At 39.4% G+C, this 14,396-nt stretch overlaps 2 protein-coding genes across 2 annotated transcripts in view; one reads left to right on the top strand and one right to left on the bottom strand.

Annotated features, from left to right (window-relative positions):
* The window catches only part of NOXRED1 (NADP-dependent oxidoreductase domain containing 1), a 14,912-nt gene extending 13,752 nt beyond the window's left edge, over positions 1 to 1,160 (top strand). The window contains exon 6 of the mRNA XM_015558078.1: positions 711 to 1,160. Within this exon, the coding sequence (XP_015413564.1) occupies positions 711 to 885 (175 nt within the window). The 3' untranslated portion in view covers positions 886 to 1,160. The remainder of the gene's footprint in view (positions 1 to 710) is intronic.
* Positions 1,161 to 3,024: 1,864 nt separating this feature from the next.
* SAMD15 (sterile alpha motif domain containing 15) lies at positions 3,025 to 14,390 on the bottom strand. The gene is made up of 3 exons (XM_006778827.2): positions 12,331 to 14,390; positions 11,078 to 11,176; positions 3,025 to 3,648 (listed from the first exon to the last, which is right to left on the bottom strand). The coding sequence occupies exons 1-3, from the start codon at positions 14,173 to 14,175 to the stop codon at positions 3,436 to 3,438; spliced, it is 2,157 nt and encodes a 718-aa protein (XP_006778890.1). The 5' UTR covers positions 14,176 to 14,390; the 3' UTR covers positions 3,025 to 3,435.
* Between the last annotated feature and the right edge of the window lie 6 nt (positions 14,391 to 14,396).

Here is a 14,396-nt window from a genome sequence, read left to right as displayed (position 1 = left end):
TTTCTCTTTAATATATTTTATTGATATTTTACAGAGAAGAAGGGAGAGGGATAGAAAGTCAGAAACATCGATGAGAGAGATCGATCAGCTGCCTCCTGTATGTCCCCCAGTGGGGACGTGCCCGCAACCAAGGTACATGCCCTTGACCGGAATCGAACCCGGGACCCTTGAGTCCGCAGGCCAACGCTCTATCCACTGAGCCAAACCGGTTCGGCTTGAAATGAGATATTTTTCATTCCTAATGTTCATAATCCTTTTATGTAGTCTCTTTCTAAATTCAAGGAAAATACACTGAAAAGGATGTCAATGTCACTATCATAATCATTCTCTAACTATGAATTCCTCCCAAGATGCACTTAGAGAAATGTATGTAAGTACAATTAAATCTACATATTGGGTAATTTTAGCTGAATTTTTTATTTAATTGTGAATTTGCATTAGTTAGACTTAGAAAAATGAAGAACCTTATTTCCAAGTGGAGGAACACATTTTTTTTTTATTTAAAGGGGGTGGGGAGGAAGAGAGGGAGAGAGAGAGAGGAGAGGGAAACATCCATTGGTTGTTTCCCACACAGTGTAGTGCTCCAACCAATGGAGCCCCCATTTGTCAGGGCAGAAAACATTCTTTAAAGGAAATGTGTAAAGCTAAATCATTTGTTTTGAGCAGACCTAAAGGTAACAGTTGTTTTGTTTTTTGTTTTTCCCACCCAGGCCTCTACCCTGGTTTGATCTGGCTTCTGTGCAACTCAGGGAAACTCCCTTTACCAGGAAGCTCTTAACCTGTACTAGTCTCCAGGACCACATTATCCATTTCTACTGTAATGAATTTGGCCTCTCCTTTACCAAAGAACAGCCGCCAATGGTTTCCAGAAACTGTCTGTTCTAATCAGAGAAGATACCTCAGGACTCAGAATTCTTTCTCTCACTACAATGGTCATATCAGATCATCACAACTGACAGTGGGGACTCATGGGACTGCTTGCAAAAGTTAGGCAATCAGGAATTAGAAAATGGTACTGATGGCTCTTTATAATGTAGATTAAAATGAGAGGTCCTTTACATTGGTATATGTGTGTATCTGTGAAACTACATAACCCAACACAATTCAGTAAGCTGCTTCCCCATGAGAGCCTTGTTAATACAAATTATCTCTCTTCTAAAAGCTGAATTTAAGGAGGTATAATGTCATTATTAGCTTCTTTTCCTGTAGTGGCATATAGCCGACAAATGATACAGCTTCACTTTCCTACCATTTTAGATAGAGAAGAAAAATGTGTGGTAAACAACTTAACTGTGACTCATCTCATGCTTATTCCAGCTATATGTGACTTGGTACTATCTTATTTAAAAAGCTCTCATTTAAAGCATTTTTAACCATACAAATATTTTTTTTAAATAGCTGGCATTTTTATTAAGTGGCTAAAAGTACTTTTGTAAAATAGAGATCTTATTTCTATAGTGCAAGTTTATTTCCTTTATGTTGTAAATACTTTATGTCAATTATAACACAGCAGGAAAGAGCAGCAGTGACCACTAAGTGGAGAAAGAGGAACAAAACATTGTGTGCCAACTGCTAAAGTGCTTTTGAACAAAGCCATTCACTCCATAAGTAAACCACCATGGCCCTACCTTAATCATTCACACTTTTCTTTTCTGCATAATTATGACTTAGGCAAATTCAATAGTATTGAATTATTTGAGATAAAAATGTTAGTTCAATTTAAGGGAAAATCAGGCTCATCACTAAATATATATGTTTTTAAAATGTATTTTTATTGATTTCAGAGAGGAAGGGAAAGGGAGAGAGAGATAGAAACATCAATGATGATAGAGAATCATTGATTGCCTGCCTCCTACATGCCCCACACTGGGGATCAAGCCCGCAACCCCGGCATGTGCCCTTTTCTGGAATCGAACCTGGGACCTTTCAGTCCACAGGTTGATGCTCTATCCACTGAGCTAAACTGGCTAGGGCTCATCACTAAATATTAACATTCTGTGTGAATGCTAATTTGAGGCACTGTTCCTTCTCTCAGTAGAAAAAAAAAGAAATGTATTCCTTTGACTATTCATTCAGGTGTGGGGAACTGGACAGGATACATCTTTGCCCTTCTGGATTATGGTGGCCCTTTAGTGGTTTTTAGGATTAAGAAGTGAGACTGGGGGGAGAGGGGGGGAGAGCAGATAAATCTATAAAAGTAGAGAGGAACTGGAGTTATTCGAGTGACAAAAAGTATTTTGTAATTTCTTTTGAGCAGTCCAGTCATGGGTAGACTCTGGCCTGAATTTTATTTTATAAAGGTCTGGCAGGTACCACATAAGAGCCTTTAAACAAACCTCAGCCCCTAGTTCATAAGGGTACTTCCATAGCCATGCCATTTGTAAGGATAAATACAAATCTAAAAACAGATTTAAAAAAATATTTCTCTGATGCTGAAATATTTCTTTAGAAAACTTGTAATATAAATCCCTTTTCTCTGTTTTTGAGTTGTATATAAATATTTTAAAAAGCTGAATAAGACTTCTGACAATTTTATATCCCAGGACTGATTTTCTGGGGGGCCTTGGAGCCATCTCTGAAATGTGAACACCCGGTCTCCCTGAATCTGTGGGAGTTTAGCCTAGTGCCTGGCTCCAAATAATAACTTCTTGTTTGTCATGGAGATGTGAGACACAGACAGTTAACATGTATGCAATATGTGCCTGGCTATATAAAGGGGTGATTTTTCTTGGTCTTTTCAATCTCTTTAGCAGCTCGCTTGTGATGTGCATCACAGTCTGATTTAATACTCATTCAATAATAAATTTTTTTTAAAAAAATACATTTTTTATTGATTTCAGAGAGGAAAGGAGAGGGAGAGGGTGAGAGAAACATTAATGATGAGAATCATGGATTGGCTGCCTCCTGCATTCCCCCACCTGGGGGTTGAGTCTGTAACTTGGGCATATGCCCTGACTGGGAATTGAACCATGACTTATTGATTCATGGGTCCATGCTCAACCAGGGAGCCATGCCAGCCGGGGCAAAATTGGCGTTTTTTTAATTGATTTTTTTTTTTTTAGAGAGTGAGGAAGGGTTGGGGCGCAGAGAGGGACATCGACTTGTTTATACATTCATTGGTTGATTCTTGTATGAACCCTGACTGGGAAACAAACCGATAACCTTGGTGTATTGGAACTAAGCTCTGACCAACTGGCCTACCCGGCCAGGGCATTATCTTTGTTCTAATGACAGGCTAAATTGAAACAGAAATACAGGAATGTACTGTGAGTTGGAGACAGATCTAGGAATAGTGCCAGGAGTTCTACTCTGATTCTTAATGAGGAGGAGAAAAAGAAAACCCCAAAAGACCACACTTCTTCCACCAAGTAATTTAGTTTGATCTTTCAAGCTAAGTGAAATGGCTTTTCTCTGTGGCTCAGTATAATAGAATGCCTAATAATCGTCAGGGGCAGTTATTTTCGGCTCATAATCTTGTAATCCTGCTTTTTGCACAAATTCAGAATAGGTCAAGGAATCAGATGTTTCGCCAGTATGACCTTTTTGTTCTAAAAATAAGCCAATATTGTCCCTATGGGGAAGACGGATGGAGCGTTTAAATAATGGTTCTTCAAATCCCAGTAGTTCCCGCGTATGCCGAGAAATTGCCTGAAATACAAGGATAATTTTTTAATGGGACTAACCTGAAAATACAACTAAATCAAAGCAGTTCTACTTACTGTCGTAGGCCTTTTGAATGCTAATCTCTTAAGCTATTTCTATGGGAAATTTAAATAACGAAATAACACTGTGAAAGGCTTACTAGCCTGGCCTTCTCAAAGAAAGATCTTGAGAAACATAGCATGATTTCTCTTTTTAAGAGTCCTATTTAAGGGTGTTTCTAGGCCCTTGCATGGCCATGGATGGGTTAATTTATTTTCTTTTGAGCAATCTGACCAATCATCTGAGCAAATAATATGTTCAGATTAGCAGCTCTGACTATCTCTGGGAAGTTTAATAAATAACTTGTCTATAGGGAGCTCAGTTAATCTACAGTTATAAGACTAAAATTCATGCCACAGACAACTCTAAACCTGATACAAAACTGCCCATTAGCCATATATTTCAGATAGGAAAGATAACTTTCTTCTCAAATCTTCCTTGAATTGGTTTTGTTTACACTCTAAAGATGGTCTGTGGGTAAGAGAGAGTTGCCTTGCATTTCCAGTGGGACTACTAATTAAGGTCTGTAGCAAGGGGTTTCTAAGAGTTCAGATCCACATTACTACAAGTGGCTTTTAAGAATTCCCATTTGTAACGGATGTTGCTACATTGAGCACCTTGCTTGGTCAGCACCTCACCCTGACTCTCCTTTTGAATGTCCCTTAGCAGCAGGAGTTATTTCACAAATTCACTGAGGTTTACAGAAATGTGGCTATTGTAAAGGCCAAGAGGGTCCAGTATTGTTTAATATTCTAATGTAGAAATAAAGTGTGTTGTAAAGCAATTAGTTACATGTGGAATCAAGAAATATAATCTGATCATTTTTCTAATTCAATGATTCTTAAAGTATATCTGAGGTGTACTGATGGACCATGAGGGCTACAAACTGATCTAAAACTGTGAGTTCTTTCTTTAATTTTGATTAATAACAAACAATAGACTTTATTTTTGCCTAAGGGTTAGAGCAATTTACTAGTAACTTGAGTTAGGAAGGATTATTAAAACTATGTATTCAGGAAGATTAATATTAGAGTTTTCCAAAGATTTTTAATTCCATATTCTAGGATGGTGGCCCATACTTGATGCTTGCAGAGTACCTACTTCACATGGTCTCAAGTAGGAATTTGTATCACGTATAGTTTTCAAGAAGATTCTAATTATTCCTATATCATCATTGTATTGTGTGTTGATCATGATTTTCAAAGGATGCTATTTTTGCTTTTATTTGTAAACAACTGATAGTTTTGCGTCATCATTATCAATTTATTAGGTACTGCTTAGTTACCTTATAGTAGCAGTGCTCACTTGCTTAATAGAAACCGATGATTTATTATTTTTTGTTGTTAATCCTCACCTGAGGATATTTTCTCCACTGATTTTTTAGAGAGGGTGGGGGAAGAGACAGAAAGAGAGAAACAACGATATATAAGAGACACATTGATTGGTTGCCCCTCGTACATGCCCCAACTAGGGCCAGGGATCGAGTCTTCAGCCCGTGGGCTGACACTCCAACCACTGAGCAAGACGGCTAGGCCCCTGTGAGTTATCTTAATTAAATCTAAAGACATGATTGCTGTGATTCAAATATGAATCATCTACTACCATTATTAGAAAACATGTATAATTCCCAAAAATCTGCTTGTTGATTCATATAACAATGTGGATTAATTAAATGCATTTTGCTAAAGGAAAGAAGCCAAAGTTAAAGGCTACGTACTATTTGATTCCATTTATGTGACATCCTAGAAAATTCAAAACTAAAGGGATAAAAAACAGATTAGTGGTTGCCAGGGACAGGAGGGATGGGCTGACTACAGAGGGTACATGGGAAATATTAGGGAGATAGAACTATTCTGGATACATGACCCTGTGTATTTGTCAAAACCCACAGAACTGTACATTATAAAAGGTGACTATATGCAAGGTTTTTTTAAAGTATATTTTTATTGATTTCACACAGATAGGAATGGAGAGGGAGAGAGAGAGGGGAAAACATCAGTGATGAGACAGAATCATGGATCGGCTGCCTCCTGCATGCTCCCTCCTGGGGATCGAGCCCGCAACCCAGGCATGTGCCCTTGACTGGCATCAAACCCAGGACCCTTCAGTCCACAGGCCAATGTTTTATCCACTGAGCCAAACTGGCTAGGGCTATGCAAGTTTTAAGGAGCAAGGATGTTGTGGTAACCCTGATGGCATATATGAATCAAATGAATCTAACTGTACTACAACGTAAGACATAATGTCATTGAAGGAGGTAGGGAAGAAAGGAGATGACTTTGAAAAAACATTGTTCTGTCTAGGTAGTGTAAAGCTAAGGACAAACACCACTGCACACAACACTGTGCTCTATCTGATAAATGTGTTTCTCATAGATACATACTTACAGATAAGGAGAGCCAACTTCTCACTGTCAGAGAAAGAAGTTATAAAAAGCAAAGGGGAATAGGGAATACGAAGGATGGGAAGGCTGGAATGAACCCTGTGGTGCTAGACTAGAGTCAGAGATATTAATCAGTATGAACTCATAATGCCAAAAAGTACCAAGAAAATGCAAATAAAAATAGGGGAGCATGCAAACAGGACACAGAGAGCCAATGATAGAGTCCCAAGTGGGGGAGAAGGGACAATTAAGCATTGGAGAGAGTTATTTTTTTATTTAAAATTTTATTTATTGATGAGAGAGAGAGAGAGAGAGAGAGAGAGAGAGAGAAAGGAACATTGAGTTGTTATTCCACTTGTTTATGCATTCATGGATTGCTTCTTGTATGTGCCCTGACCGGGATCAAAACCATAACATTGGCGTATTAGGACAATGCTCTAACCAGCCAAGCTACCCAAGGCAGGGCTTACAGAAGAGTTCCCTAAGAAGAGTTCCAATTAAACATGGAAGGGCTCTAGCTGGTTTGGCTCAGTGGATAGAGTGTTGGCCTGTGGCCGTGGAAGGGTCCCGGGTTCGATTCTGGTCAGAGTTGCTGACCTGATCCCCAGTAGTGGGTATGCAGGAGGCAGCCAATCAATGATTCTCATCACTGATATTTATATCTTTCTCTCTTCCTCTCCCTTTCTCTTTGAAATCAATAAAAGTATATTTTAAAAAAACATGGAAGGAATGAGGGAAATAGAAAATCATCATTAGAGCAACATAGTAATAACTGCTGCAGGCAAGATCCATTGATGAATGCTAAGATTAATAAGTACAACTTGAAGGAGAAACAGGATATTGCCACAATCTCAAACTATCTCCTCCAATCTATTTATTACAGTGGTAGTTTTACTCTATGTCCATAAACTCTTTGATACTCTTCCCTTCAGGAGGTGAAGCTTATTTCTCTTCTCTTTGAGTGTGGGCTGGATTTAGTAACTCACTTCTAATGAACAGAATATGAAAGGGAAACACAGTAACTTTACAGTGAAGAAACCTGGCAGATACCATCTGAACCAACTGATCAAGATAAACATCTCCAATGATGAGTTGTGTTGATGTCATGGACTGCCTGGACTTAGGAGATGAGAAGGGCTCTTCGCCTCTGTGATAGTCTTCCCCCCAAAGCATGGGAAACATGGGACAAACTAAAATGCCTGACTGCTACTCTTCAAAGTGTCATGATCATGTAAGACAACGATCGATCAAGAAGCTGCCACCAATTGGAGGAGACCAAGGAAGCATGACAGCTAAATGCAAGGTAGTATCCCTGATTGGATTGTGGAACAACAACAAAAGGGCATCAGTGGAAAAATTGCAGAAATCTTAATAAAGTCTGTAGTTTGTTTAATCGTGCTGTACCGATGTTAATTTTTTAGTTTTGGCAGACCATGGTTACCTACTGCAAGAAGTTAATATTGAAGAGTATGCAGAAACTCTCTGCATTATCTTTGCAATTCTTTGGTAAAACTAAAACTATTTGAAAATTAAAAGTTAAGAAACTATTTTTGTCTAGTGATAATTTAGGACATGTAATGAATTTGTGCTATTTAAAAAGTTTGCAGCAAGGAAATTGCTAAAATCTTATAAAGCTTATACAGCTATACTTTGTAGTATGAAATCATGCATACAAGGAATAAGCAATCCATCTACGTCCTACAAATATTTATCATAGAGTTCTTTTGTTCACTTGTTGGAGAGAATAGTTAAAAATATTTTGAGAATTATATTCTAAGAGAGAAAGGTGAAATAAGTCTGATGCTATCTTGTCTAGCTCATCCCTAGAATAGGATTGGCTTCCTTATCCCCATTACCAAGGCAATGCATTGCTACAAAAGGGAAAGACTGGACAGTGGTTTCTAGAGCTCCTCTGGCCAGGTGAAGAGTTGGTGCTTCTTTCCTCCTGCACTCTTCACCAGTCTCATTTACACATTTACCTTTTCTCTGTCATCCAAGTGTGTTGTAGGAAGGGCAAAGGGAAAGGTGAGTTATTTCTGCAGGTGAAGCATAAGTAATTGCCAAATTAAGGAAGTTGAAGAGAACAGAAACTGGCCATTATGAACTGTAAGGCTTGTGAATGTGGTACATAGTTCAAATGTGGTCCCATTTCTCAGCAGCATGTTCACAATTCTTTACTCTCAAGCAACCTGCTCTCCCCTCACTCCCCACCTCTCCCAAAGCCCACAAGTGGGGGAGAGAGCATGAAAAAGATAACTTCATTGCTTGGGCATTGTTATGGGATAAACTGTGGATGTGCTTGGTACTATAATTACAACAGTGGGAATAAATATGTTTAGTATATCTATAAGGAAGGGAACTATGGCATAACAAAGTTCAGGTGTGATCTGTAAAAAGTTACCTGTGTCAGACTGTATAATTAGCTTTTCTATGTGGATCTAAGTGTCAAGCAAAGCTTATCCAACATATCTTTGAATGTCTTGATCTTTATGTTACTCTAGTGACGTTAAGGAGCAGCCACATTTGTCTGGTGATTTTGATAATAAATATTCCTAAGTTTGCTTATTCAAACTTCTTGGGATGTTAGACCACTGGGTTCATCATTTACTCGAGGATTTCAGAAGATTTTAAAGACCTCTTATTTCTTACAAGACCAGAAAAAACACAATTGGAATTTTCATCATTGCATGTTGATATTGTACTTTTGGAATCAAAATGTCAAGGCGGCAAGATGAATTAGCAGACTCTTAAATAAGCTTTCTCTATATAGGAAACCCTAAGTGACCAGTCGACCAAACAACCGAAGACCATACGACCATTTGACCGGTTGCTATGACGCGCACTGACTATCAGGGGGCAGACACTCAACACAGGAATTCCCCCCTGGTGGTCAGTGTGCTCCCACTGTGGGAGCACAGCTCAGCTGACCAATGGGCGCCAGGCGCTGGGCTCATGGTTGGTGCATACCACTGCAGCTGCCCGAGTAGCAGCGCTACTGAGCTGTGGTGGCAGCAGGCACAGCAGAGCTGGGATGAGTGGGAGTGGTGCAGTACCCTCTGGGGCTTGGGCTCCTCGGCTGCCTGCCATTTCTACTACTACATCCCTTGGGGGATGTCAGACTGGTTTCGGCCTACGGGGATGGGGCCGCGATTACGAGAGGCCACAGGCCAGGCTGAGGGACCCCACCAGTGCACAAATCTGTACACTGGGCCTCTAGTTTTATGATAAAAAGGTAAAATTCTTGATATTTAATGTTTCAGAAATTTGGATTACGAGTTACTATTTTGATAATTTTGTTCTTTACTTTTATTTAGAAAATTTAGTATACTAAAAACACAGGTGGGAATTACAGCTCATAAATACAGTCACATCATCTTTGAACATAAAAAAAAATAGGATGTATCTGGTAGCACTTGTAGCTATGTGAGGGCATGGTTGGAAATACCAATTTGTCATAAGTAGTCCTTTTCTACATCATGAACATGAGGTTCAGGTTATAAAATTGCTCATTTAGATAGGCAATATAGGATTGTGGTTTAAATAGAGTATGGTATGGGAAGTCACACAAAATAGATTTGAATCCTGGCTCTTAAATTTATAATCTTGTGTAAGTTGCTTCACTCTTCTGGGCCTCAGTTTTCTCTTCTATAAAATGGGGATTAAGTAATATAATACATATATGGTACCCAACACACAGTAAGCACTTAGAGAGGATAATTATTAGTAGAGTTCAAGAGATTAAATGTTCAGTTAGAGCTATGTTTTTAATAATTTAAAGGGTTTCTTTATATCTTATTGGAAAAGGGGTTAGGGTATTAACAAGTATTAATTTTCTTATTTTCTAAATCATGTGACTGATGGAATTATATGGTTCTAAGGCCTGATCAAAAGTCACCTAGGGAACAGAGTCCAGGGTTTACCTTAGATGTAAAGAATCAAAATCTCTGGAGTGTGGAGCCTAGGAATCTTTTTATAAAAATCTCACTTGATTTCGAAGACTATCTGAGTTTGAGAATTACCGAGGCAGAACCATTTACAGGCAATTGTGTACTGAATGAAACCACGGGTATGTTGGGGAATATTAAAGGAAAGGGTATAAATGATATTATATGTGTGAGGCTTTGTAAACTATCAAGCACTAAAAATGAAGGGTACTGTTATGCAAAGAAGCATGATCCTGGACTGTTGGTGCTAGAAAGATCTTAGGAAATTGAGGTCCAGAGAGGTGAATGTAAGTTGTTTTTCAAGTTAGGTAGCAAAGGAGGCAAAAACACATTTGGTGTTACGGAAGTGCCAAATGGATGCCAGAGACATAAAATGTACAGCTTGGGAGGAGAGGTTACTGTGACCTGGGAAGGTCAGGAAAGACTTCTTAGGGAAATGAAAATTGAGCTGGGTCCTAAGGATGATTAAGATTCATATTAGTCTAACAGGGGAAGAGGGAACCGAGCAAGCTGCAGAGGGAAGAATGCAAAGGCCAGGTTTGTGAGGGTGTGAGTGAGACCTGTGAGGCTGGAGCAGAAGATTCATGTGGAGAGTGGTAGGGAGAGAATGGCGGTTGGAGAAAACTTGTGGAGGACCTCGAATCCTAAACTAAGGAGTTGAGACTATATTGTAGGCAGAGGGGATCCAAAGAAGGTTTCTGAGTAGTATATAAATGGTTGGAAGGTGAGAGTTTAAAAATCATGCCTTTGAGTCCAAAGGGCCTACAGACAGAGGCTGAGAGCAGGAATATTCTGGTCATAAGGCAATAAAGATCTTAACAAGTGGGAATGGAGAAAAACAGATGCTATAGAAGGAAATGACGTTCATGGGATCTTTGTGGTGATCAAAGGAGAGAGAAGAAGAAAACACGGTGAGCCTGGGGGACTGGGAGTATACTACTACTACTGACAGAAATAGGAGGCCAGGGGAGAAGAAAAGGAGGTTGGTTAGAAGATAGACAGTAGCATTGTTACAGTGCTCTATGGGGAAACTTGATACACAACTCACCTTCATGTCTTCAAAATCTGTTATCCCTATCTGAGGGAGGTTTGAGCAGTTTACATGAATGAGTTTTCGGCCACTGATGAAGTTTGTGATAAAACACTCCTGTCAGTACAATGAGAACATCACTCAAAAGATGTACAACAAATGGAAAGAATGAAGGAAGGGAAGAAGAGAGGGAGGGAGGAAGGGAAAAAGGGGGGAAGGTAGGAGGAGAAAGAGGAGAGATGGAGAATTGAGGGAGGAAGGTAGGGAGGGAAGGAGGAGAGAAGGAAGATAAGGAATAAATCATGTTTGTCTCCCATTATACACTGAGAAAATTTTAAGTGTAAATTTACCCTACCAGACTGCTGTACCAATTTTTTGGTAATTTCCGAATCTGCTGCTATACCGCTGTACCTAATTTTCGGTACTTTGCCTAGACTTATTTTCTACAATGTCTCCAAGTTCCATCTTATTCTAACCACTTGTTTGCATGTAACTAACATTTTTCTATAGCATGTTGCTTTTTTCTCTTTAATGCTCAGGAGCCCAGGTATAGGGGACAGTTAGGTTCAGGGCCTCAGGTCTGGTATGGTTTAGTAATAATCCTAATAATCCCACATATTTTCCATCTAAATTTTTGATAAAATTTCATACTCCTTAATTTTTTTTGGCATGATACAACCAGTAGTTCTTTCATGCCTCAATTACATTAAGTACAGGGTTACATAAGATTCTAGATCTTGTATTGTTTTATGGTAACCTAAGAACATAGTTGGCATCAATGAAATGAGGATTCATTCTATCTTTTAAATAAAACTAATTTTGATTAATTGGCTATTTAAATTAGTACTGCTAGGTGCTCATGATATATGTAACATATTTGGGATATTTAAGATTAATAATACAAGTTCAAGTTAGGGAGCTAAAATAACTTCACAAAGAACCAAAATGTCTACCTTGAGTGAAGTCTATTAAAAAATACAATTTTCTATCAAAAGAGGCCTATATAAATTTCTTAGCGTCTTTATTCAAGGATTGCAGAGAAATAAAGTAACTGTAATGAATAGAAAAAAACATACAAATGTGACTCTCCCTTCCTGTCCCAAAATATACATCGGTGGAAAGGCCAAAATTAAAATTCAAGTTATCGCTACCATAGTCCAGGACATTTCTATAATCCTTCTAGTAAGGCAGAGGCAAGAACTCAGGTAAGGTAGAGGAATGAGAGGTAGACAGATGAGAGTATGATTTCAAAAAATGTTATTTTTGTATACCTTGTATTGAGGGAAGCCTAATTCACTAATCCACTCTGCAACTTTTTCTGGGCTCCAGTTAAGATACTCAAATTGTAGCTCAGTCCTTTCATTTTGCTGGGTTTCTTTTTCATCCTCCGTTAGGAACAAATCTAAAACTTCTTCACTCAAGGACTCACTTAAATCCCTCTGAGAGTCTGAGGAATATAAGTCCTTACTGGTAAGCTCATACTCTATTAGGTGTTCATTTGAAAAATCATCATCGATATTTACTGACTCTACTTCTCTTACTGTGAAAGAGCTTATGTCTTTAATAAGTTTTTTAGTTCCTTTTACTAATGACTTTATTTGATAGTCAGACTCCTCCAGATCATCTTCATCTACAAAATGCTTAAAACTGATTGGTTTTGGCCTATCTTCCTTGGTAAATTTATCATGTGTCTCTTGTCCAAATAGTGGTTTGGCTTTATCTGGTAACTCTAAATCTTTATCCTTAGTTGGCTCTCTTTGTGTCTTCTTTTGAAGCTTTGATTTGGTGTTCTGTAGTGGCAACTGAGGAGTTGATTTACTTGGGGTCTCTGGTTCTTTCTTTAGAAACCATGGTGTAGTCTGTTCTGGAGGCTCTAGACCTTTCTTTTTAGTTGACTCACTCAGTATATCCCCTAATTTGGACTTCTGTGGTGGTGCTCGTCCTATCTCAATTGATTTTCTTTGCTTATTTTTTATAACTGTTGGTTCAGTATCTTTTGGTGGTTCAAGAACTTTCTCCACAGTTGACTTTCTTTGTGTTTCCTCTTGAATTTCTGGTTTGGTCTTTTCTGTTGACTCCAGACCTGTTTTCTCAATTAGTGTTCTTGATTTTTCCTCAGGAAACTCTGATTTTATCTCTGCTAGTGGCTCTGGAACCTTCCCCTCAGTTAACTTCCGTTGTGTCTCAGTAGACTCAATTGGTTTCTGGTCTGGAAACTCTGGTTTAGTCTGCTCAGTCCCTTTTTCCTCAGGTGGTTTTCTTCCTGTATCCTCTGCAACCCCTGGCTTAGTCTCTTCTGGAGGCTCTAGACCTGCTTCCTTAGTAGACTTTATTGATTTCTCTTCTGTAAACTCCAGTTTGGTCAGCTCAGATGGTTCTGTGCTTTTTTCCTCAGATGACTGACTTTGTGTCTCTTCTGGAAATTCTGGAGTGGTCATCTCTGGTGACTGTAGATCTCTATCTTCAATTACTTTTCTTGGTTTCACACTTGGAAATTCAGGTTTGATCCGTTCTGAAGGTTCTTCATTTTGCTCTCTAAGCAATTCCTCTGGAACCCCTAGCTTGGTCTCCTCTAGTAACTCTACTCTTGTCTCATTGATTATGGCTTGGGGAACCTCAGACTCTGTTTCCTTTGGGAGCTCTAGATTTGTTTCCTGAGCTGACTCTATGAACACACCTTCTGTAACATCTGGTTTGGTCTCTTCTGCTGGCTTTAGATCTGGCTGCTCCTGTTTTTCATCCATAGGGACCTCCAAATCCTTGAAAAGCTCTCTTCTCATCTCTCTGGATGTCTCCAACATTACCTCTTGGGAGATCCCTATCTCAGTCCCGTTAGAAAGACCTATCTCTGACTCCTTGAGAATCTCTTCCTCTGATATCCTGGTTGATTTTAGGTGTGGGTGTATAGTCTCGGCACTTTCTGGCGTCCGGTCTTCCTCCGTCTCTGGCTGTGGTTCTTGGTGGATCTCTTCAAGTAGCTTCGGGGCTGTCTTTGCTGTGATGTCTGGTTCAGCATCTTCATCTATTTTAGGAGGCCTAGGTTGTTTTAGTCTCTCAGACTCCAGGTCTTCATTTTCATCGGGGCCAGAATCATAATCTTCTGGGACTTCAGCCATGGCGCAGATTAGCCAATGCGCCCAGGCCTCCTAGCAACCCCAACTTCCGATAACGTCTCTATGGATACTATGACTTCCGGCCGGGTCTTCCTGGGTCTTCCCCAGGTTTTGTTTGTTCTCACAGTCCCGGACTTTCAAAACCTGCCATCAAAAGCACGCCGTAATCCTCCCCGCGTCCGCGTTGCCGGCCCCCTCTGGCCAGAGCTCCCGCGACCGCTCGG

Source organism: Myotis davidii, unplaced genomic scaffold (genome assembly GCF_000327345.1).
Source record: "Myotis davidii unplaced genomic scaffold, ASM32734v1 scaffold309, whole genome shotgun sequence".
In the NCBI taxonomy this organism is placed as follows: Eukaryota; Metazoa; Chordata; class Mammalia; order Chiroptera; family Vespertilionidae; genus Myotis; species Myotis davidii.
This window is presented reverse-complemented; position numbering and strand designations above follow the sequence as displayed.